The following is a 24,304-nucleotide window of genomic DNA, read 5'->3' as shown; positions in this document are numbered from 1 at the left end:
GGTCAAGAAGGTTTTTTTTCACTTAACTTATGTGGAATCCAAACACCAAAGCGATTAACATAACCAAGCTGGTGCAAATGATTTTTGATGCTTGATTTGGATATTTTGAGTATGTTGGCTATCTCCTGCATGGTATAACGTTGATTGTTCTCAATTAATGTCTCAATTTGACCGCTATCAACTTCCACTGGTCTACCGGACCGTGGAGCATCGTCCAGCAAGAAATCTCCAGCACAAAACTTCACAAACCACTTTTGACACGTTCGATCAGTCCCAGCACCTTCTCCAGACACTGCACAAATCTTTTCTTTGCGTTTCAGTTGCATTTTTACCCTTCTTGAAATAATAAAGCATAGTATGCCAAAAAAGTTACTTTTTTTTTTCCATCTTCAATATTAAAATGGCTACACAAAAATTCACCAATTTTGATGTCTTTTTTTAATGCACACTGATATGACACAGCTGTCATAATACAATCTAACAAAATTGTTTCAAATGAAGTAAAAGACAACTAAGCGCTACTAGAGCCAACTTACGGGAAACCGAACGAACTTTTTAGCCAACCCAACAATAATGGCAATATATGGATTCCCCTCCCACCCCCAGATTTCCACTAAGCTATAATAATCTAAATGTCTAGGGACTTCCCTGGTGGTGCAGGGGTCAAGAGTCCTCCTGCCAATGCAGGGGACACGGGTTCCTGGTCCGGGAAGATCCCACATGCCACAGAGCAACTAAGCCCGTGCGCCACAACTACTGAGCTTGCGCTCTACAGTCCGCGAGCCACAACTACTGAGTCCACATGCCACAACTACTGAAGCCCGCGCACCTAGAGCCCGCGCTCCGCAACAAGAGAAGCCACCGCAACGAGAAGCCTGCGCACCACAACAAAGAGTAGCCCCCACTCACTGCAGCTAGAGAAAGCCTGCGGGCAGTAATGAAGACCCAACGCAGCCAAATAATAAATTAAAAAACACACAAAAAAGTCTATATGTATACCAATAATCTGATTTAACTGTTACAGTTTTATAGTATATGTTGTCATATCTAGGAGGGCTAGTTCACCTCCTTATTCTCTACAAAATACACTGTCAGGAAAAACAGAAAATTTTGAAATAGGCTCCCCTGCCCACGCACCCTCCCCCACTCCCACCCCCCATTTACTGAGTCTTGATTAGGGCACTCTTCAGAAACTTATCTACCTAAATGATGTGTTTGAGCTATTTACAATTCTGTAAAGTGTACTTCTATTTAGGAGCAATACTGACAGAGATAAAACTATGTATGTGCCTTTGACTTACAAGGAAAAGAAGTAGTTTTTTGATGATCTCTGAATCCCTTTACACTCTTAGGACTTATTCAGGACCCCAAAGGGCTTAAAAGCACTAATACATACCACATCAGAATTGAAAATTAAGAAATTTTAAAAATACTCATAGACTTATCTGAAAATGAACAAGAACAAAGGCACTGCATGTTAACACAGATAACAGTACTAACATGAAAGTCATTTTGACCTCATGAACCCTCTGAGACAATACCACTGTCCTTGAGCAACTATCAGCTTGTTCCACAATACAGAAGAACATAACTGAAGACACAACATGGTAAGTGAATTTTATTTTCCTTGGTTTATACTTGATTCTGAAAGAAGCTATACAATATGTTAAAATCTTAGCAAAGTTCACTCAATTTTGAAGGGTATGCTCCCATGCCTTCACCTATGTTATTTTTTTACTTTTGTGTAATCTGTCAAAGAGCAAAAATTCTGTGTCTTACTAGAATAATTTTCTATACTTGATGTTGATTTTGTTTTTCATTATTTAAGTGGGAAAAAAAAGAACAAAGACTCCTCACTTATGAATAAGCTAAAGTTCTTTTCAATCATATTACCATTTACATTTATTTTGAAATGTTTTACTGTCACTTCAGTAAAATAGGTAACCAAGTATTATTTCTCAAGCATCAAAGGTTACATCTGTTAATAAAGTGTTCCAATCTTCTCTTACAACTTTTTTGATTTTTGTCTTCCTGTTATGGGCTGAATTGTGTCCACCCCCACCCCCAAATTCATATGTTGAAGCTGTAAGCCTCAGTACCTCGGAATATGACTGTATTTGGAGATAGGACCTTTAGAGAGGTGATTAAGGTAAAATGAGGCTGTTAGGGTGGGGCCCTAATCCAATATGCCTGCTGTCCTTATAAGAACAGGAAGAGACACCAGCAACGCACACAAACAGAGAAAAGGTCACATGAGGACACAGCAAGAAGGTAGCCATTTGCAAGCCAAGGCTTCAGAAGAAACCAAACCTGCTGACAGAATGATCTTAGACTTGTAGCTTCTGGAACTGTGAGAAAATAAATTTCTGCTGTTTAAGCCACCCAGTCTGTGGTATTTTGTTATGGCAGCCCTAGCAAACTAACACACTTCCCCGAATCAGATCCTAAACTTAGAAAAATAAAACTTCCAAGATACCTTCTATGTGTTAGTGAAAATATCTTTGAGATTTCCCAGAGAGGCTATGGAGAATCACAATGATTTGTTCTTTCAACATATAAGTAGAGATGCTAGAAATAATTAAGTTTATTTGATGTGTTACTATTATAAGAGTTGCATGGGAAGAGTTGTCAAATCAGAAGACACTTAACCTTCCCTAGGTTAAATTTATATGGTAAAAGTAATTAATATAAATATTTCACCTCTCTAAATTAATAAAGATATTTCAAAAATGTAATTACTATAAAAATTTCTAATTTATATGGTAAATATAATTAATATAAAAATTTCAAAAATTAATATATTTCAAAAAGTGTTTTATGAGAAATCCATGGAGATTCATCAATGTCCTTGCTTTCCATATGTTTAAATATGAAGGGAAACATTATTCAAAACTCTTATGAAATAGTTCTATCAAGTTTTCCTGTATTTATAAAAGTTCTGGCGGTACAGTGCTGTCTGTCCTAATTTCAGTTTTTTTTCCCCCAATTTCAGTTATTATTGAAACTTTATTTTATTCACATCTATCATCTTCTAGGCCAGTGATTTTCAAATGGCGTTTTATAAAAATATACATGTCTAAACTTGATCCCTGACTTACTGAATCTCTTTACTTGATATTCTTGGTGTTATTCCTGGTACATTAGGTCTCAGGATTATCATATTATATCTCAAGATTTTTTTCAACTGTAAAAAGTTATACTCATTCATATTCATAAATCAGATGTAAGGAATCACTGACTTCTTTGAGACTAGGCTTAATCATCATCTTTAGAAACATTCTTGTTTAAAAACCTTTTTGGAATACAGGCATAACTCGCTTTATTGTGCTTCATAGACATTGTGGTTTTTACAAATTGCTGATTTGTGGCAATTGATGATTTGTGTTGTCAGATGATTGTTAGCATTTTTTAGTAATAAAGTATTTTTAATTAAGATATAATATGTACATTTTTAAAAGAAAGAATGCTACTGCACACTTAATAGACTACAGAATAGTGTAAACATAACTTTTACATGCACCAAGAAACCAAACATTTTATCTGACTCACTTTATTGTGGTATTCTGGAACCAAACCACAGTATCTCCAAAACATGCCTCTAATGTGTTCTCCATGTCACAGAAACAACCAAATTTCCTTGTCAACTGTATTTATTCTTATTATGAACCCTCGTCATATCTTTCCACTTGACAATTATCAATAATAAATAAGCCATAGTCATTTTAAGCCTCTGTCATCTATTGACTAGTTTTTGTTTTATTCTGATGCTTGTCTGAAGGCCTTCCTATAAGCTACAGGCCAGAGTTTGTACTTTCAACAAAGAAGGATAGTCTCAGAGCCCTGTGAAAAGGACTGTACCTGGTATTTGAAACCACTTATACGTCAAAGAATAGACACTTGGGTACAGGCTTCTGAGGAGACGTGGCTTAGAGAACTTTCAAAAGAAACCAGTGGACTACATTAGGATTTCTCATACATTTTTTTAAGTTGATAAGCAGTTTTATGAAACTGACAATCCAAGATCCATAATGTTTAACTTTGCTTTAATTTTCTGTTTTCCGGATCTCCCTTATAGGGAGTCATTTCTCCTTCTTCTAAAGTAATCTAATTCACATCAATTTTGTAAACTCTGCTTTGGTACGCTGAAATGAAATGTTAAAAAAACATTTCTCTTCTCCCTTCAGCTTGCCAGTATCTCCTGGAAAGGAGCTTATATCCTCTTCTGAGGCCCTGATTTTTGCAGCTGCCGTTCAGGGCACACCTCTAGATCACCTGAGTCTGGGGGCCAGCGGGGGATTATGCTCAAGGGTCCCACAGGACTAAAACCAATGGACAAAGAGTTCTTAACTGACTACCACCCCAGGGCACAGCAAGAGGCAACAGACTGAGGTGCCCAATCTTTCTGTAGAAGAGGCTTATTAGTTTATCTAATACAGCTTTGGCCTAAGAGGCAGGCTTCTAATTAAACCCACATCAAAGGGCCTGTTGTAATCCTCTCAGAGATCTCAGAAGGAGGGCCCTATCTTTGCACCATCCCTCTGCTGCACTCCAGAACATCCGTTTCTTCCATAGAGGAGCTCGTATTCCCATCTGGTGCCCCCATTTTTGTGGTTGCCACCTAACTGATGCCCCTTGATTGCCTGGTTCTGGTGGACAGCTGGGCTTGTATCCTGGGTCCCATGGGACTGTAACAACTGGAGAGACAGTTTTTGGTTGGCTACCACCCCCAGTGCACAGCACAAACAACAAACAGAAACATGCCCCAGTTTTCTGTGAAAAAGGCCTATCTGCTTGTCCTGGAGCTTTGGCCCAAGGCTTCTACACCTCTAGCAACCTACTGAGGTGATCTTTGGGGACGAAAGCTGGTGGATGCCATCTTTGCGCTCTCCCTCTACCTTGCTTTAACTTGCCAATATCTCCTGGAAAGGAGCTTGTACCCTTAGCTGGTGCCTTGATTTTCACAGCTGCCACCCAAGGGACACCTCTAGGTTGCCTAGTTCTGGCAGCAGTGTGACTTTCCCTTGCAGTCCCACAGGACGATATACATTTGCATACTTAAAAGCCACTGCCTGAGGGTCTGGCATCAATCAGCCTGAATCTAGGTATTGCTGAAATTCTCCCCTTTGGGATACTGACAGGTCTTGGCACATTCTCAACTAACTGAGAGCCACTAAAAATAATATAGACTGTTTGGACATTAACAAAGATTTGAGAGACAACCAAGAGTGAGGGCAGAGTTGAACTATATTACAACACTACAGTAATCAAAACAGTATGGTATCAGCATTAAAAACAGACATAGATCAATGGGACAGAATAGAGAGCCCAGAAATAAACCAATGCATGTATGATCAATTTATTTAGGACAAAGGAACTAAGAATACACAGTGGGAAAAGGACAGTCTTTTCAATGAATAGTGCTGGGAAAACTGGACAGCCACATGCAAAAGAATGAAACTGGACCACTATCTTACACCATACACAAAAACTAACTCAAGGGCTTCCCTGGTAGTACAGTGGTTAAGAATCCGCCTGCCAATGCAGGGGACACAGGTTCAAGCCCTGGTCCAGGAAGATCCCACATGCCGCGGAGCAACTAAGCCCGTGCGCCACAACTACTGAGCCTGCACTCTAGAGCCTGCAAGCCACAACTACTGAAGCCCGTGCACCTAGAGCCCGTGCTCCTCAACAAGAGAAGCCACTGCAATGAGAAGCCCGTGCACCACAACGAAGAGTAGCCCCGCTTGCCACAACTAGAGAAAGCCCGCACGCAGCAACAAAGACCTGACGCAGCCAAAAATGATAATTTATAAAAAAAAAAAAACTAACTCAAAATGGACTAAAGACTTGAATATATGACCTAAATCATAAAACTCCTAGAAGAAAACATAGGCAGTAAGCTCCCTGACATCAGTCTTGAGGATGATTTTTTGGATTTAGCACCAGAAGTATCAAAAGCAAAAATAAACAAGTAGGACTACATCACACTAAAAAGCTTCTGCACAGCAAAGGAAACCATCAACATGGATTAAAGACCAAAATGTAAGACCGGAAACCATAAAACTCCTAGAAGAAAACAGGCAGATCACTCTTTGACATAAATCGTAGCAATATTTTTTTGGATCTGTCTCCTAAGGCAAAGGAAACAAAAGCAAAAATAAACAAATGGGACCTAATTAGACTTAAAAGCTTTTGCACAGCAAAGGAAATCACTGACAAAACAAAAAGACAACCTACTGATTGGCAGAAAATATTTGCAAATGATATGACCGATAAGGGGTTAATATCCAAAATATATAAACAGCTCATGTAACTCAACGTCAAAAAACAAACAGCCTGGTTTAAAAAAATAGGCAGAAGAGCTGAATAGACATTTTTCCAAAGAAGACATACAGATGGCCTACAGGCACATGAAAAGATGCTCAACATCATTAATCATCAGGGAAATGCAAATCCCAAGGAGATATCAACTCACAGTTGTTAGACTGGCTATTATCAAAAAGACAAGAAATAACAAGTGTTGGTGAAGATGTGGAGAAAAGAGAACCCTCGTGCACTGTTAATGGGAATATAAATCGGTGCAGCCACTATGGAAACAGTATGCGGGTTCTTCAAAAAATTAGAAACAGAACTACCATATGATCCAGCAATTCCACTTCTGGGTAAAACAAAAACACTAATTTGAAAAGATATATGCACCACCACGTTCATTTTAGCATTATTTACAATAGCCAAGGTATGGAAGCAACCTAAGTTTCCACTGATGGATGAATGGATAAAGAAAACATGGGGGTGTGTGTGTGTGTATGTGTGTGTAAGTATATACATACACACACATATATACAATGGAATATTATTTAGCCATAAAAAAGAAGGAAATCTTGCCATTTGTGACAACACACATGATTCCTAGAGGGCATTATGCTAAGTGAAATAAGTCAGAAAGAGAAAGACAAATACTGTATGATATCACTTACATGTGGAATCTAAAAAACAAACAACAACAACAAACTGAAACCAAGCTCATAGATATGGAGAACAGATTAGTGGTTGCCAGAGGTGGCTGGGGGTGGGGGCCAGGCAAAATGGATCAAGGGGGTCAAAAGGCACAAACTTCCAGTTATAAAATAACTAAATCATGGGACTGAAATGTACAGTATGGTGACTACAGTTAATAATACTGTACTGCAAATTAGAAAGTTGCTGAGAGTAAATCTTAGTTTCATAACAAGAAAAAAAATTTTTAACGATGGTGACAGATGTTAACTAGACTTATTGTGGTGATCATTTGCAATATATACAAATATCAAATTTTTATGCTATATACATGAAACAAATATAATGTTATGTCAATTAAAAACATTTTATCTGATTCTTGCTGATCCCCAGAATTCAATGAGAATTCAAACATTACTTTTAATAGTATTAACATTACTTTTAATAGTAATGTTGCTATCTGCATGGGTTCAGTAAGAATACGTTCCCCTTCTCACTAGTTTGTACTTCTTTCATAACTGATTGAGCAAATCAATTATGTAACCACGAACTTACCTGAAATGTCATATTAAGAACGATGGCTATTGAATTAGATATGACAAGTCATCTTAAAGAATAAAGTTGGTTGTACTTATGGAGCCAATGCTTATGTTGTCTCTGGCGCAGCAGAAGATTAAAACTTGTCAGGTCTGGGACATTGTCATGTGATGAATTGTGCTCCCCCAAAATTCATACGTTGAAGTCCTAATCCTTAGTACCCTCAGAAAGTGACCTTATTCAGAAATAGGGTCACTGTAGATGTAATTACGTAAGTTGAAGTCATATTTGAGTAGGGTGGACCACTAATACCAAATGACTGGTGTCCTTATAAAAGGGCAAAATTTGGACACAGATAGGCACATAGAGAGAATGCCATGGGAGGATGAAGGCAGAGATCTACTAGCCAAGGAATACCAAAGATTGCCAGCAAACCACCAAAAGCTAGGAAGGACACATGGAACAGATTCTCTCTTATAGCCCTCAGAAGGAAGCAACACTGTCAACACCTTGATCTTGGACTTCTAGCCTTCACAACTGAGTCAATAAATTTGTACTGTTCAAGCAACTGAGTTTGTGATATTTTATTATAGCAGCCCTAGCAAATTAATACAGTTTTCCTATACACTAATACTATAACATTCTAAAGAAAAGTTTGCCCTTTGCCTAGTTCCAAGGAGAGAGTCTCAAAGTCTTGGGAATATCCTGTTAAGAGTGTCTTTTTTTAGACCCCGAATAGCCAAAGCAGTCTTGAGGGAAAAAAACGGAGCTGGAGGAATCAGACTCCCTGACTTCAAACTATACTACAAAGCTACAGTAATCAAGACAATATGGTACTGGCACAAAAACAGAAACATAGATCAATGGAACAAGATAGAAAGCCCAGAGATAAACCCACGCACCTATGGTCAACTAACCTATGACAAAGGAGGCAAGGATATACAATGGAGAAAAGACAGTCTCTTCAATAAGTGGTGCTGGGAAAACTGGACAACTGCATGTCAAAGAATGAAATTAGAACACTCCCTAACACCATACACAAAAATAAACTCAAAATGGATTCAAGACCTAAATGTAAGACTGGACACTATAAAACTCTTAGAGGAAAACACAGGAAGAACACTCTTTGACATAAACCACAGCAAGATCTTTTTTGATCCACCTCCTAGAGTAATGGAAATAAAAACAAAAATAAACAAATGGGACCTAATGAAACTTCAAACTTTTGCACAGCAAAGGGAACCATAAACAAGACGAAAAGACAACCCTCAGAATGGGAGAAAATATTTGCAAACGAATCAACAGACAAAGGACTAATCTCCAAAATATACAAACAGCTCATGAAGCTCAATATTAAAGAAACAAACAACCCAATCCAAAAATGGGCAGAAGACCTAAATAGACATTTCTCCAAAGAAGACATACAGATGAATGTCTGTACATGACATTGCACATGAAAAGCTGCTCAACATCACTAATTATTAGAGAAATGCAAATCAAAACTACAGTGAGGTATCACCTCACACCAGTTAGAATGGGCATCATCAGAAAATCTACAAACAACAAATGCTGGAGAGGGTGTGGAGAAAAGGGAACCCTCTTGCACTGTTGGTGGGAATGTACATTGATACAGCCACTATGGAGAACAGTATGGAGGTTCCTTAAAAAACTAAAAATAGAATTACCATATGATCCAGCAATCCCACTACTGGGCATATACCCAGAGAAAACAATAATTCAAAAAGACACATGCACCCCAACATTCATTGCAGCACTATTTACAGTAGCCAGGTCATGGAAGCAACCTAAATGCCCATCGACAGACGAATGGATAAAGAAGTTGTGGTACATATATACAATGGAATATTACTCAGCCATAAAAAGGAACGAAATTGAGTCATTTGTTGAGACGTGGATGGACCTAGAGACTGTCCTACAGAGTGAAGTAAGTCAGAAAGAGAAAAACAAATATTGTATATTAACGCATGTATGTGGAACCTAGAAAAATGGTACAGATGAACTGGTTTGCAGGGCAGAAGTTGAGACACAGATGTAGAGAACAAACGTACGGACACCAAGGGGGGAAAACCACGGTGGGATGGGGATGGTGGTGTGCTGAATTGGGCGACTGGGATTGACGTGTATACATTGATGTGTATAAAACTGATGACTAATAAGAACCTGCAGTATAAAAAAACAAACAAAAACAAAAAAAACAACTAATACTAAACTTTCTTTGGGTTATTTGTATGGAAATATGTTAATATAAATATTTCAGACATTACATGAAATTTCTAAAAATCTTATATGTTCTGGTATAATGTTATAAGTCATAATTCTAGTTATTACTTTAAAATGTATATCTCAGAAATAACTAAATTTCCTTGTCAATTGCATTATTATGAACTTTCATCAAATCTTTAACCGTGGTCATTTTTAAGTCTTTTGTCAGTTACAGACAGTTCTGGGTGTACTCTGATGCTTTTGCAAAAATGTTCCTATAAAAGGGTTTCATCTTCAAGGAATTCATGGAAAAGACTCTGACAAGTACAGGTTTCTGGTAACTGACCATACTGCTGAACTGAATGAATAAGCATTTTCAGAACTTTAATGGAAAAGTGATGAATTCATAAAAGTGCTAACAAAAGATCAAGATGAAAAAAAAAAATTAATTACTTGGGACTGAGTGAACTGATGAGGATGATTATAATTTTTGTGACTTTCTGTTTGAATAAAAAAATAATAATAATAATAATTTTTAAAAATTAAATAAAATAAATCCCACAAGGACTCAGAGGCAAAAAATATACAAATCAATTTTCACTGCAAAGTAAAGGAGCTGTTACAGTGGAGGATTACTGGACTGAATGTCAATATTACGACAGAGTATGAGTGTGTTTTGTGTTTGGTAATTGCAATCATTGTTGCTTTTGTTGTGGTCATCCATGTACAATGCTTGGTGTCAGTTTATTTATCTCTTGTAAAAATAAAATACAGTGTGTGTGTGTGTGTGTGTGTGTGTGTGTGTGAAAAAAAGAGTGTCTTTTTTTACCTGTGGCCTTGAGGCCATACCAGATAGTTTATGCTAACAATGTGATTTATGGTGGGGGGCCACGGACTTAACTTCTAGAGGGGCTGAGTAAATTAAATTCACATTTAATTAGTTCCTATCCTACACAGCTTTAGTATAGTACAAAATAATTATCAGCCATTATATATATTATATATATAAAATAGTGGTAAGATATACATAACAGAAAATGTACTGTTTTAACCATTTTAAAGTGTTAATTCATGGCATCAAGCAAATTCACAGTGTTGTGCAACTATCACCATTATTCTCCTCCAGTACATTTTATCATCCCAAACAGAAAATTTGTACCCATTAAACAACTCCTCATTCTCCCCTCCCTCCAGACCCTGGTAACCAGTGTTCTCTCTGTCTCTATAAATTTGTTCTAGGTACCTCATACAAGAGGAGTCATACAATATTTATCCTTTTGTGTCAGGCTTTTTTCACTTAGCACGTTTTCAAGTTTCTTCCATGCTGTGGCATGTACCAAAATTTCATTCCTGTATATGGCTAATATTCAATTACATGTATATATCATACTTTTCTATCCATTCATCTGTTGATGGACATGAGTTGTTTATGCCTTTTGGCTACTGTGAATAAACAATTTTTTAATGAAACTAAATTGTAGCAAAAATGACTGCTTTTAGAACTCCATTTCCTTTCCCACTTTAATGCAAATAATCTTAAGGTATGCAGTTTCAAAGGCAACAAAATGCATCTCTAAGTGACTAAACTGTATAAACAGAAATACATGATTCCTTACAATATCCATGCTGCTTTAAATTACAAATCTCTTTGTCAGGTTATTAATGGTGCCCTTGTGGAAGAAACCGATATGATGAAACACCAGCATGCTCCTAAGGACATAAGAAAAAGAACGATACTACTAAAATAAATGCAAGTTCCAAACCTAAGAGTGACTGGAAGAAAGCGAAGCCATATTCTAACACAAAATCAAACAAAAACAAGAAAAAAATAGTATCATATCCTGACGTTTGTTAAATAAAAAAAAGTGATGGACCTTTTCAAATGTCAACCTTCATAGTAGGTTCATCACAGAATAGTCTCGACTCAAGTCCCACAACTCAGAGAAAAATACCAAAGACAATCAAACATAGATAAAATAAATGAGAAAACAATTCTGAGGTATAGTTTAGGATGGTAAAGGAAATATTTTAAAAAGTACATTTTGGTTGCAGCATGTCAAAGAAGTGAATGAGAAAACAGCATCTGAACATTTCAAATTCTTTAAGTAGTAAGTTAGTATCATTGAAAAGATAACCAGATCTATTAAAAGAGTAAGAGAAAACAAAAATATAGATTTGGCTAAAGCAGTAGGGATATAAAAGCAAATTTTATATTTTAATATTTCAAATAGGTAATATATTTATATGTTCAAATTTCAGATAAATAGAAAATGTTATATAATTTTAAAGTCTCGTATATACCCCAAAAGAATTGAAAGCAGGGTCTTGAAGAGACATTTATACACCCATGTTTATAGCAGCATTATTCACAGTAGTCAAAAGGTGGAAACAATCCAAATGTCCATCAACAATTCACAGATAAACAAAATGTGGTCTATACACACATGCTGTAACATGGATGAACCTTAAGGACATTATGCTAAGTTTATAAAACAAGCCAATCACAAAAAAACAAATACTGTATGATTCCACTTATGAGATATTTAGAGCTAAGTCAAATTCACAGAGACAGAATGCAGAATGGTTGCCAGCTAGTGGGAAGACTGAATGGAGAATTGTTGTTTAATGAACACAGAGTTTTAGCTTTGCAAGACAAAAACGCTCTGGAGGTAGTTACACAACAATGTGAATGTACTTAACACTACTGACTGTGCACTTAAAAATCGTTAAGTTCATAAACTTTGTATTATGTGTATTTTACCATAATCAAAAATAAAAAACAAAAACACTTCCCTCCCACTGGTATCTAGTCACCATTCAGTTCCCATATGCCAACCTACTTTCATTATTTTATTTATCCTGGGTTTCCTTATGCATATATATAAACAAACTAAGCAACCATATACAGTATTCTGTACCTTGCTATTTTCACTAAACAATGTATCTTGTAATTCTTTCATTTAAAACATAGAAAAGTTCATCCTTTAAGAGCAACATTTTAACAATAATTTTAGCGTGTGCAGCAAAGCTTTAATGTAAAAGAACTTACCAAAATCTGGTGGACATTGCCCATTATAAGGGAACCAATTTCCTTTCACAGTGAAAGGACTTTTTCTGTTGCTTGTTGAACCAGTTCCTAGCTGTCCATTACCACCAAGTCCAAAAGAATAAATTCGTCCTGATGAAGGAACAAAAGCAGAAGTGTGCTGCCTAGAGTAAAATGATAGAAAACCTCAGACTTAATGTTACCTTTCAAACAATTTACATTCAGAAAAGCACAGCAAATATTACTGATATAATTTTTGTCTTCAAAAGTAAGTTAATAAAACCATTATAGTTCTAAAATTTTCTGTACAAAATATTTAACAGCCTTACTCTATACTGAATGAATTCTGTACCACACAGGCAGGCTGCATAAAGCATATTCCAGAATATTCCCACAAATATCCAAATTTACAAAGGCCCAGCTCTATACTGGAATCCCTTACAATATATGATTTAGCACTAGAGGTAGCATCTAACTATGCTGTCCAAGAAAGCTCCCCAGCCGCCTTCCCTCTCTGTCAGGTTCTAGCTTAGAGCTCTATGGTCTGTGAGAGCCCACCATCTGGGCATCACTCAAAAGTTTTAAGATAAGAACTGGGCAGAAGATTGGTATATATAAAACTGCATGACAAAACAACGTTTCCTTTCTTCAAAAGAAATTTATCCTTATGTATACACACTCAGACTCCTCTAGAGATTGCAGAGTGGAAGCAAACCTAAGAAATTATGGAACTGAAGCTAAAGAAAACCCACTAAGCAGTGAACCTATCCAACTCCTTCTGATGCTTCACTACTGTATGTTTAGGAATGGGTTAAAGGTGATTATCCAGCTCAGGCCTTGTGTTCCTCAATCTCAGGTTTTATGGCTTCAATCAAGTCTGACAAATTCTTAAGTGTTATTTCTGCAAATACTGTCTCTCCCATTTATTCAATTCTCTTCTTGATAATATTAGACAAACGTTTCAGCTTCCCAACATACCCTACCAGTCTTTTAACTTCTCTTTAATATCCATACCCCTTGTGAGTAATTTCCTTGGATCTATCTTTCAAGTCATTATTTTTCTCTTTAGCAGTGTGTCCAACCTGCTGTTTCAACTATCCACTGAATTTAAACTTTTAATGACTATGTTTTATACCATTCCTAGTTCTTTTTTTCAAAACAGCCAACCAGTCACTTCATTTAAAACCCTTAATATATTGTGAAATATAATACATATACACCAACCCAGGACTACTCTGACAAGCCCCAAGCCTACTTTAGGGCAGTCCTGTGGTTACAAATTCTGAGGGGAGATCCAAACCAGAAAATAGGCCAAGGCCAGAAAAGTCTCCTTAAACTAGCAAGAGAATATTTCATTGTGAACGCTTCCCATGAGGCGGCTTTACTGGGAGGAGATGGTTTCACAGGCCTCACTACTGTCTGTACCAGTTCTTAGGTCTCATCTCTTATTCCAAACTCCTTTGCCATCTGTGGTATACTGTTTATAAAAAGGACCCAAGTTATTCTTTTCCCGATACCCATTATCCTTACAATATGACTTCTGCAGGTGTTCCCACCAAGATGGTGAATCTATTTCTCCATGTCTTAAAACTGGTCTCTGACCTGTGGCTTGCTTTGAACAGAATGCAGCAGAAATGACAGTGCATCAGATCTGAGCCTATGCCTCACAAGTGGCTTTGCACTCTTTCCCTCTCTCTTTTGGAACTCTGCTCTACCATCATGAGAATAACCCAAGGTTAGCATTTGAAGGATGATATATAATCTGAAGCAGAGACAAGCTGACCCAGCTAAGGTCCCCACAGACTACCCAGCCCCTACCCAGATCATTGGCTGATTAACTAAGTTCAGCTAAGATGAGAACTGCCCAGGGACTTCCCTGGTGGCGCAGTGGTTAAGAATCTGCCTGCCAATGCAGGGGACACGGGTTCGAGCCCTGGTCCGGGAAGATCCACACACTGCAGAGCAACTAAGCCCGCAAGCCACAACTACTGAGCCCACGTGCCACAACTACTAAAGCCTGCACTCCTAGAGCCTGTGCTCTGCAACAAGAGAAGCCACCACAATGAGAAGCCCACGCACTGCAACAAAGAGTAGTCCCCACTCGCCGCAATTAGAGAAAGCCCACGCGCAGCAACAAAGACGCAATGCAGCCAAAAAAAGAAAACAGGACTGCCCAGCTAAGCCCAGCCCAAATCACTGAACCACAGAATTATTAGCTAAATAGGTAATTGTATTAAGCCACTAAGTTTTGGGGTGATTTGTTTAGCAAAATAAGCTAATTAATATGTTACCTAGATTGGCAAATTTTTTCAGAGCAGCTCCAGAGTCAGTTCAAACTAATAGGTATGTTTTTCAGATTTCCTTGTTTTTGCCCTGTGGAATTCCCTTTACTTGCTGGTAAACTAATCTATGTTATTTAAAAGGTGTTTTGATTCAAAAGGGTTTTCAAGTTATCTAGTCTGTCACATTACTGGAAAACTAAGTAGAATCTAACAACCATCTTATCTCAGAGCCAGATGAGCTGAGGTTAATAAAAAAATTCTAAATCAAGGATACTCTTAACAAAATAAACATTAAATGGAATCCTAGCATATAAAACAGACAAACTGTTCTGGATGAAGAAGGGTTTAACATTGCCCAGTCTGCCTCCTTCAGGAAGCAGCCGCTGTGACATTTCAAAGGAACATATCAACAGTTTAAAAACAACTGCTCAATACTAGTTCGTTAAATTCCTCCTCAAACTGGTCTACTGAAGCAGTGGTTCTTAACCCTGGCTGCATTTTGGAGTTGCCTAGGAGTGAGCCTAGGCAACAATACATATTACTAAAAACTCTCCAAAGGATTACAGCATGAAGTCAAGAGTTGAGAGCCACTGAACAAACATAACTATCTCAAATCCTATATTTGATATAATAGCTCAAAAACAATATGACACTATACTACTGGAATCAGAATCTTTTCCGTTTGGATTATCTCTTTGATGAGTTCACATTTCTGGTGTCTCTTGCCTGCTTCCTTCAGGAAGTTTCTGACAATTATTTAATAAGGAAATAATACATAGTTCTTACAGTACCAACTATCTGGAAATCAAACTGATCATGATACCAACCGACATTCCCTCTGTAGATAATTTTTTACATCTCAATTAATATATAACTGAAATTCCTCCCCCAGTCCAATAATTAAATAAATAAAATTACTGGAAAGAACTAAGTTTACAGAGCTAAGAATAACTATTCAAATCAAGCACATTTTTACTGTTAAGAATTACAAAACTGGGCTTCCGTGGTGGCGCAGTGGTTGAGAATCTGTCTGCCAATGTAGGGGACATGGGTTCGAGCCCTGGTCTGGGAAGATCCCACACGCCGTGGAGCAACTAGGCCCGTGAGCCACAATTGCTGAGCCTGCGCGTCTGGAGCCTGTGCTCCGCAACAAGAGAGGCCGTGATAGTGAGAGGCCCGCGCACCGTTATGAAGAGCGGCCCCCGCTTGCCACAACTAGAGAAAGCCCTCGCACAGAAACAAAGACCCAACACAGCCATAAATAAATTAAGTAAATAAATAAATATTAAAATATTAAAAAAAAAATTACAAAACTGGATAACATTAAACAATCTGTGCTATCTCACAAGGGACTGATTAAATATTTCATTGGAAAAAAATTACCTAAAAATATTTATAATCTTTTAATGAATTACTCATGAAGTGGATAAACAAGGAAAGTTGAAATCTCTACACTTTAGTGAATATATATTCATGTATAACTTCAACAGTCTAATAAACAAGATTAAGATAGCAAGCATTTCTGCTCACTTATATGTTGAGCTTTTATTTACCTTTTATCCTGATTCATATATGAAAAAAGGAAAGGAAGCCTTTGTCAAATCATCCCCATAAATAATTTTTCAAATACATGGTCAAACACACAAAACTGGGCAAAGAAACAGGGTACCATGAACAAAACCTAGCAGAAAGAAGAAACAATAGAAATAGATCCCTAAAGATTTCAGGTATCAGGGGCTTCCCTGGTGGCGCAGTGGTTGAGAATCTGCCTGCCAATGCAGGGGTCACAGGTTCGAGCCCTGGTCTGGGAAGATCCCGTATGCCGCGGAGTGGCTAGGCCCGTGAGCCACACTTGCTGAGCCTGCGCGTTTGGAGCCTGTGCTCCGCAACAAGAGAGGCCGCGATAATGAGAGGCCCGCCCACCACAATGAAGAGTGGCCCCCACTTGCCACAACTAGAGAAAGCCGTCACACAGAAACGAAGACCCAACACAGCCATAAATAAATAAAATACATAAATAAATAAATTTAAAAAGAAAAAAAAAAGATTTCAGATATCAGAATTTTCAAACACAAGAATCTAGAATAATTATGTTTCATACTTGTTTAATGTCCAAGAAATAAAGGCCAAGGTTGAAAACTGACAGCTGGAAAGATTAAAGAAAAAAATTGTTTCAGATTTTTAAAAAGAACCAGTATGAAACACTAGAACTGAAAAATCACAATAACCAAAATCAAGAATATAGGTTTAACAAAAAATATAGTATGAGAATTAATGAACTGAAATATAAATCATAAAAATAATCAAGAAGGCAGCAAAGAGGGACAAAAATGTGGAAAGTAAGACTACAAGGTGGAGTGAGACGATTTAATACACATCCAATCAGAGTCCTGTGAGGAAAGGAAAAGCTGTATCTAAAGAGAGATTATTCCACAGATTCAAGAAGTCCAGTAAGAAAATGAGGAAATCCATACTCTGACAAATGAAAGCAAAACTGAAGAGAGAGAGAAAAGAGACAAATTACCTTCAAAGGAGCAACATACCAGCAGCCGACTTCTCAGAAAAACTGAAGTCAAAAGACAGTAGAATGTTATCTTAAGTGCCGCAAGCAAATGCCAAGCTAGAATTCTATAACCAATAACATCATTCATGAACGAAGGTGCAATACAGACATTTTTAGTTACACAAAAGAGTCTGCCACCTGCAAATCTACTTAAAGAAAATTCCAAAGGGTGGCTGATAAAAGGAAAATGAAACTAATTGTAAAAATAAAGAGAAAAAAATTGTGGTAAATATATGTAGAGCCATTTCTAAATGTACACTGACTATTATGAAGCAATGTTCTTCTGGGGTTTAAAAATATATAGAGAATGAATGGGAATTCCCTGGTGGTCCAGTTGTTAAGACTCTGCGCTCCCAATGCAGGGGGCATGGGTTCAATCCCTGGTCAGGGAACTAAGATCCCACATGCTGCATGGCGTGGCCAAAAAAAAGAAAATAAATAAATATAGAGAAAGAAAAGTTGGGAAGGTAAATGAAGGTCTTACAACTTCCAGAAAAGGGGGAAAGTATTAATATAACTTAAAGATTAATGTTGTTATTTCTAGAGTAACAACTAAAAAAGAGTTCCCAAATTTCCAAATGGGTAGAGGGAATTAAACTGACTAAAAGGACTTCCCTGGTGGTGCAGTGGTTAAGAATCTGCCTGCCAATGCAGGGGACACAGGTTCAAGCCCTGGTCCTGAAAGATCCCACATGCCGCAGAGCAATTAAGCCCATGTGCCACAACTACTGAGCCCGTGTGCCACAACTATTGAAGCCCACGCACCTAGAGCCCGTGCTCTGCAACAAGAGAAGCCACTGCAACGAGAAGCCCACGCACCGCAATGAAGAGTAGCCCCTGCTCACTGCAACTAGAGAAAGCCCACGCGTAGCAACGAAGACCCAACACAGCCATACATAAATAAATTTTTAAAAATAAAATAAAAATAAACTGACTAAAAACATTATTAATCCAAAGAAAGGCAAAAAAGAAAAGAAAGAAAACGAAAATAAACAGGTAGCACAAACAGTACAAAATATGATGGCAGGTTTAAACCCAAATATATTAGTAATAATAAAAAAAACATAAAACTTGGCAAATTGGTCCATTTTAAAGACAAAGATTGTTAGGATGGATTTTTTTTAAAAATCTAACTTAATGCTATTTACATGAGATTCATCTAAAACATACAGAAAGACAAAGTAAAAGAATAGAAAAAAAATAAATAGGTAAAAAAAAAAAAAAAAAATATATATATATATATATATATAAATATAAAAGCAGGTGGAGCTCTATTCACATCAGATAAAACAGACTTTAAGGAAACAAAAATGATATTAGAGATCTAGAGGATCACCACCACAATGACAAAAGGTTCAATTCATCAAGAATGGATAGGGGGCTTCCCTGGTGGCACAGTGGTTGAGAATCTGCCTGCCAATGCACGGTACACGGGTTCAAGCCCTGGTCTGGGAAGATCCCACATGCCGCGGAGCAACTAGGCCCGTGAGCCACAACTACTGAGCCTGCGCGTCTGGAGCCTGTGCTCCACAACAAGAGAGGCTGCGATAGTGAGAGGTCCACACACCGTGATGAAGAGTGGCCCGCACTTGCCGCAACTGGAGGAAGCCCTCGCACAGAAACAAAGACCCAACACAGCCAAAAATAAATAAATAAAATAAAGAATTATTTAAAAAAGTAAAAAAAAAAAAAAAAAAAAAGAAATAGGAGAAAATACTTTAAAAAAAAAAAAGAATGGATAAAATTTAAATTTTATGCACTTAAGAACACAGCTTCAAAAGCAAAAGCAAAAACTGACAGACATACAAGGAGAAATCAAGAATAATCAAACAGGGATAGACACACATATCGAAAGAATAAGATAGAGATGACAGAAACAGATCCACATACACATGGACCTTAATTTATGGCAACAGTGGCACTAAAAAGCAGGAGGGCAAAGGAGTTTTCGAAGATGGAGCTATGAGTGGATGAGTCTGAGAAGATGGCGGCATAGGAAGCACCAGGAATCTGTCTCCTCACTTAGACAACAACTGCTGTCACAGAATCTGTCTGATGTAACTATTTTAAAACTCTGGAGTCTATTAAAGGCTTGCAATTTCCAAGGGAAGGCTTGGGTGGTAAATTGCAATTAATTTTGATTAATTTCAGCATTTAGCACAGTAGTAGCTACCTACCCCTTCACCCTCAGCCCTGTGACAGGCAATAATCCACGTGCTCCAAGAGTATCTCGGACATAGGTTGTGGGAGCCAGGGTAGGCAATAAGGACCCTGTCCTTATATTTGAGATTGGTCCTCCAATCACTGATTGCTGCTTCTGATCACAGAGGTACAGATACAAAGGTGGGTAAGTCTTTTCTGCACCCCTTCTGACCACTGTTACAAGCCTATTCCCCTCCAGCTGAAGAGACTTCCAGAGGATTTAAGGGCTGGTGTTTTCTTCCCTTTTATTTTCTTCTATTTTCTCCCCTTTCTTTTTTCTTCTGCCCCTTTTAGAAGTCAGTCATTTAAGATCTAGGACATTCAAATGTAACTGCACATACACAGGAATTTAGAAAGTCATTGTGCATGCCCCGGAAAAGGTGCAGTCTCAGAAATGACCTGAGAAGACCTTATGTTTACACCTCAGGCTGATCCTTGGCACAGAGACAACCTATAAAAATCAAAAAATAAAAACAAAACAAAAAACAGCAAACTCTAGAGAAGGGAAAGAATATTATTTCTAGAGTTACCCCATTATTAGGTTCAAATGTACAGTTTTCAACAAGAAAAAAAATCACAGAGAATGCAAAGAAATTGGAAGGTAAGGCCCATTCAAAGGAAAAAATAAACCAACATGGGAATCCAAAATGATATAGCTCCTTTGGAAGGCAGTTTGATGGTTTCTTACAAAACTAAACATACTGTTACAATATGATTCAGCAATTTTGCTCTTCATTATTCATCCAAAGGAGTTAAAAACCTGTGTCTACACAAAAACCTGACACAGATATTTATAATAGCTTTATTCATAACTGCCAAACCTTGGAAGCAACCAGGATGTCCTTCAGTAGGTGAATGGATAAACAAACTGGTACATCTAGACACTGGAATATTAGTTAGCATTAAAAAGAAATCAGCAATCAAGCCATGAAAAAACATGGAGGAACCATAAATGCATATTACTAAGTGAAAGAAGACAATCTGAGAAGGCTACATACTATGTGACTCCAATTATATTACATTCCAGAAAAGGCAAAACTATGAGAATAAAAATCAGTGACTGCCAGGAGTTAGGGAAGTGGGGAGGATAAATAAGGGGAGCACACAGGATTTTTAGGGCATTGAAATTACCCTGTATGATACTATAATGGTGGATCACATCATTATACATTTGTCCAAACCCACAGAATGAACCCTAACATACACTATGTACACCTGTAATGATCTGTCAATGTAGCGATGAAAGAAATGTTCACATATTGAGGTATGGGGAAGTCATTCTGGCTTATACATAAGTTAATGTGATTTTAATCCTAACTAAAACAGCCTGCTTGTGGGCTATCAAACATATACTGTATATCTGCTGTAATTATTAAAGAAAAGGGCACAATGACCAGAAGTGAAGAATATCCATGTTAAAAATAAAGATTAAATCCCTCCCTTCCTGGGATGCCAATGCTGGCACTCCTTAGATGATAAGACTCTCTTCCCAGGTGCCAAGGCCATATGGACTTGCTGTGTACATGCTGATCTGTTTTTTGGGAAACCCTGAAGGAATGTATCCCTGACTTGTTTGATGTTCTTTCTTCTGACAAGATATAAAACTGTGCTGAAAACCATGTTTCTCTGGAGGAGTAGTTCCTCAGAGTTATATGAGAAGCTGTCTTCCAGGCTATTGTCCTCAGTTTGGCTCAAATAAAACTCCTTTCTTTTCCTATTACAGATTGTTTATTGATTATTTTTGTCAACAGTAGGTTCATCAATTGAAACAAATATACCATTTAATTTTCTGGTGAACCTAAAAATGCTGTAAAAAATAAAGTCTACTTTAAAAAAATAAATCAACAGGGTTGTTCCCTGAGAACAACCAGATGATGAACCTTAATAGACAAAAACTAAAATAATTTTCTTAAAGATGCTCAAATAACTAAAGGAAGACATGGAAATAGTCAAGAAAACAATATATGAAGAAAATGGAAATATCAATAAAAAAATAGAAAACCTAAAAACACACCAAAAGGAAGTTCTGGAGATGAAAAATACATTAACTAAAATAAAAAACTCACTGGAGGGATTCAAAGGCAGATTTGAGCAGAAAGAAAAAAGAATACAGGAACTTGAACATAAAACAATTAAAATTATTAAGTCTCAGGAAAAGAAAGAAAAAAGACTGAACAAAAGTAAAGAGAACCTAAGGGATCTATGGGACATCATGAAGTGGACCAACATAGGCACTGTGGGAGTTCCAGAAGGTAAAAAGAGGTAAAGAGAGATCATTTGAAGAAATAATAACCAAAAAATACCCAAACTTGATGAAAGACATAAACATTCAAGAAACTCCATATAGGAAGAACTGAAAGAGACCCATACTGAGACACATTACAATCACACTGTCGAAAGACAAAGAAAGAAACCTGAATGAAGCAAGAGAGAAGTGACTTGTCACATACAAGGGATCCTCAATAGGATTCTCAGTAGATTTCTCAGCAGAAACTTTGCAGGTCAGAAGGCAGTGGGCTTATATATTCAAACTGCTGAAAGAAAAAACCTATCAACAAAGAATCTGATTATCTGACAAAACTGTCCTTCAAAAGTGAGAAAGAAATTAAGACATTTACAGATAAAAGCTCAGGGAGTTTATCACCAGCCCTGCCCTTTAAGAAATACTAAAAAGAATCCTACAGGTTGAAATGAAAGGACACTAGACAGTAACTTGAAGCTGTATGAAAAAATAAAGATCTCAGTAAAGGTAAATATATGGGTGATTATAAAAGCTAGTATTATTGTAATTTTGTGGTTTTTTCCTCCAAATTTTGTTTTCTACAGAATTTAAGAGACTAATGCATAAAATTATTAATTTATGTTTTCTGACACACAATGTATACAGAAGTTATCTTGTGACACCAATAAATGAAATGGGGTGGGGACAGAGCTATATAGGAACAAAGTTTTTGTATGTTATTGAAATTGACCTAGTATAAATTTGAGTTAGAGTGTTATAACTTTAGGATATTAAATGTAATCCCCATGGTAAGCACAAAAAGATAGCTATAGAATATACAGAAAAGGAAATGAGAGGAAACTAAAACATTTCACTGCAAAAAACAAACTAAACACAGAAGAAAACAGTAACGTAGGAAATGAGGGACAAAAAAAGTGTGAGGCATAGAGAAAGCAAATAGATAAAAGACATACAATGAAAACTACAAAATATTACTGAAAGAAATTAAATAAATGGAAAGACATCCCAGATTCATGGTTTGAAAGACTTAATATTGTTAAGATGTCAATACTTCTGAAAGTGATCTACCAACTCAATGCAATCCCTATCAAATCATGGAAATGCAAATTAAAATCATGATTAAGTACCACTATATATACAAGAGATTAGCAAAAATTTAAAAGTCTAACAATACCAAATGGTGACAAGGACATAGGAATTCTCATACAATAGTGATGGGAAGGTAAACTGGTATAACCATTCTGGTAAACAGGGTGACATTAACCTGCAAAACTCAAATTAAGTATACTCTCTGACCCAGAAATTCCATTCTAGGTATATACTTTAGAAATATTAAAGTTTATGTATATTATATAATAAATGTTCAAAGCAACATTATTTGTATTTGCCAAAAACTGGAAATACCCAAGTGCCCATGACTGAGAAAATAATTATATATGCATATAATTGAGTAAAACACATCAATAAGACCTAATGATGGAGAACCATAGCTACACACATATGGATAATCATACAGCATGATGTTAAAAAAAAAAAAAGTCACCAAAGGCTACCTACAGTGTAATTCTATGTACTTGAATTAATGTTGGAAAACTTAACTATATTGTATAAAGATACATACTAGCTGGAAAACTAAGCTAAGTGGTCAAAACTGAGTTACTGAAGCAAAGGATATTTTGCCTCTGGGGAGTCCACCAAAATTTAATCCATCAAAGGTGAAGCTCAGTTACAAAGCTCTGACTCCTATTTACTCCCAAGAACTGGGAATCAGGAGATCAGGAGTCCAATTCAACTTTCACCACTAACTAATCTTATGTCTTAAGTAATTAATTGGTCAATTTCGTCATTCTTTAAAGGAAAAAAAGGTGGAAAAGCAAAAGAAAAAAAGACGATCTATAGTTTCCCTTCAAGTGTGATGTTACATACAATAAATTATATTTACTTAATGTTATATACAGTATTACATTTACCTTATTAATATCTTGCCTCAGATAAATGTTTCAAATAGAGAAAGGTAAAATAATCAGTATAAAAGAAGGTTCTCCTCTTACTATGATTCCTTAGCAGCAAATCAGGCATGTAGAAGATAATGTTTTTTATTTTAGATTACTAGATTCCTGAACAATTCATTTTAAAAATCTCCACTTTCAACTGGAACTACCATGTTACAGTAATTTGCAAAAATGACCAACACAAAGGGAAAGAGGAGAGGC

General features: G+C 36.8%; 1 protein-coding gene across 10 annotated transcripts in view; it reads right to left on the bottom strand.

Annotated features, from left to right (window-relative positions):
- Window positions 1-24,304, bottom strand: part of HERC4 (HECT and RLD domain containing E3 ubiquitin protein ligase 4) — a 130,331-nt gene that overhangs the window by 57,730 nt on the left and 48,297 nt on the right. For all 10 annotated transcript variants that reach the window (XM_036828347.1, XM_036828346.1, XM_036828349.1 and 7 more), the window contains one exon: window positions 12,806-12,966. In XM_036828347.1, coding sequence (XP_036684242.1) covers window positions 12,806-12,966 — 161 coding nt within the window. The remainder of the gene's footprint in view (window positions 1-12,805; window positions 12,967-24,304) is intronic.

Source organism: Balaenoptera musculus, chromosome 16, assembly GCF_009873245.2.
Source record: "Balaenoptera musculus isolate JJ_BM4_2016_0621 chromosome 16, mBalMus1.pri.v3, whole genome shotgun sequence".
NCBI lineage: Eukaryota > Metazoa > Chordata > Mammalia > Artiodactyla > Balaenopteridae > Balaenoptera > Balaenoptera musculus.
Note: the sequence above shows the minus strand (reverse complement) of the source record. Positions and strands in the feature narration are given on the sequence as shown.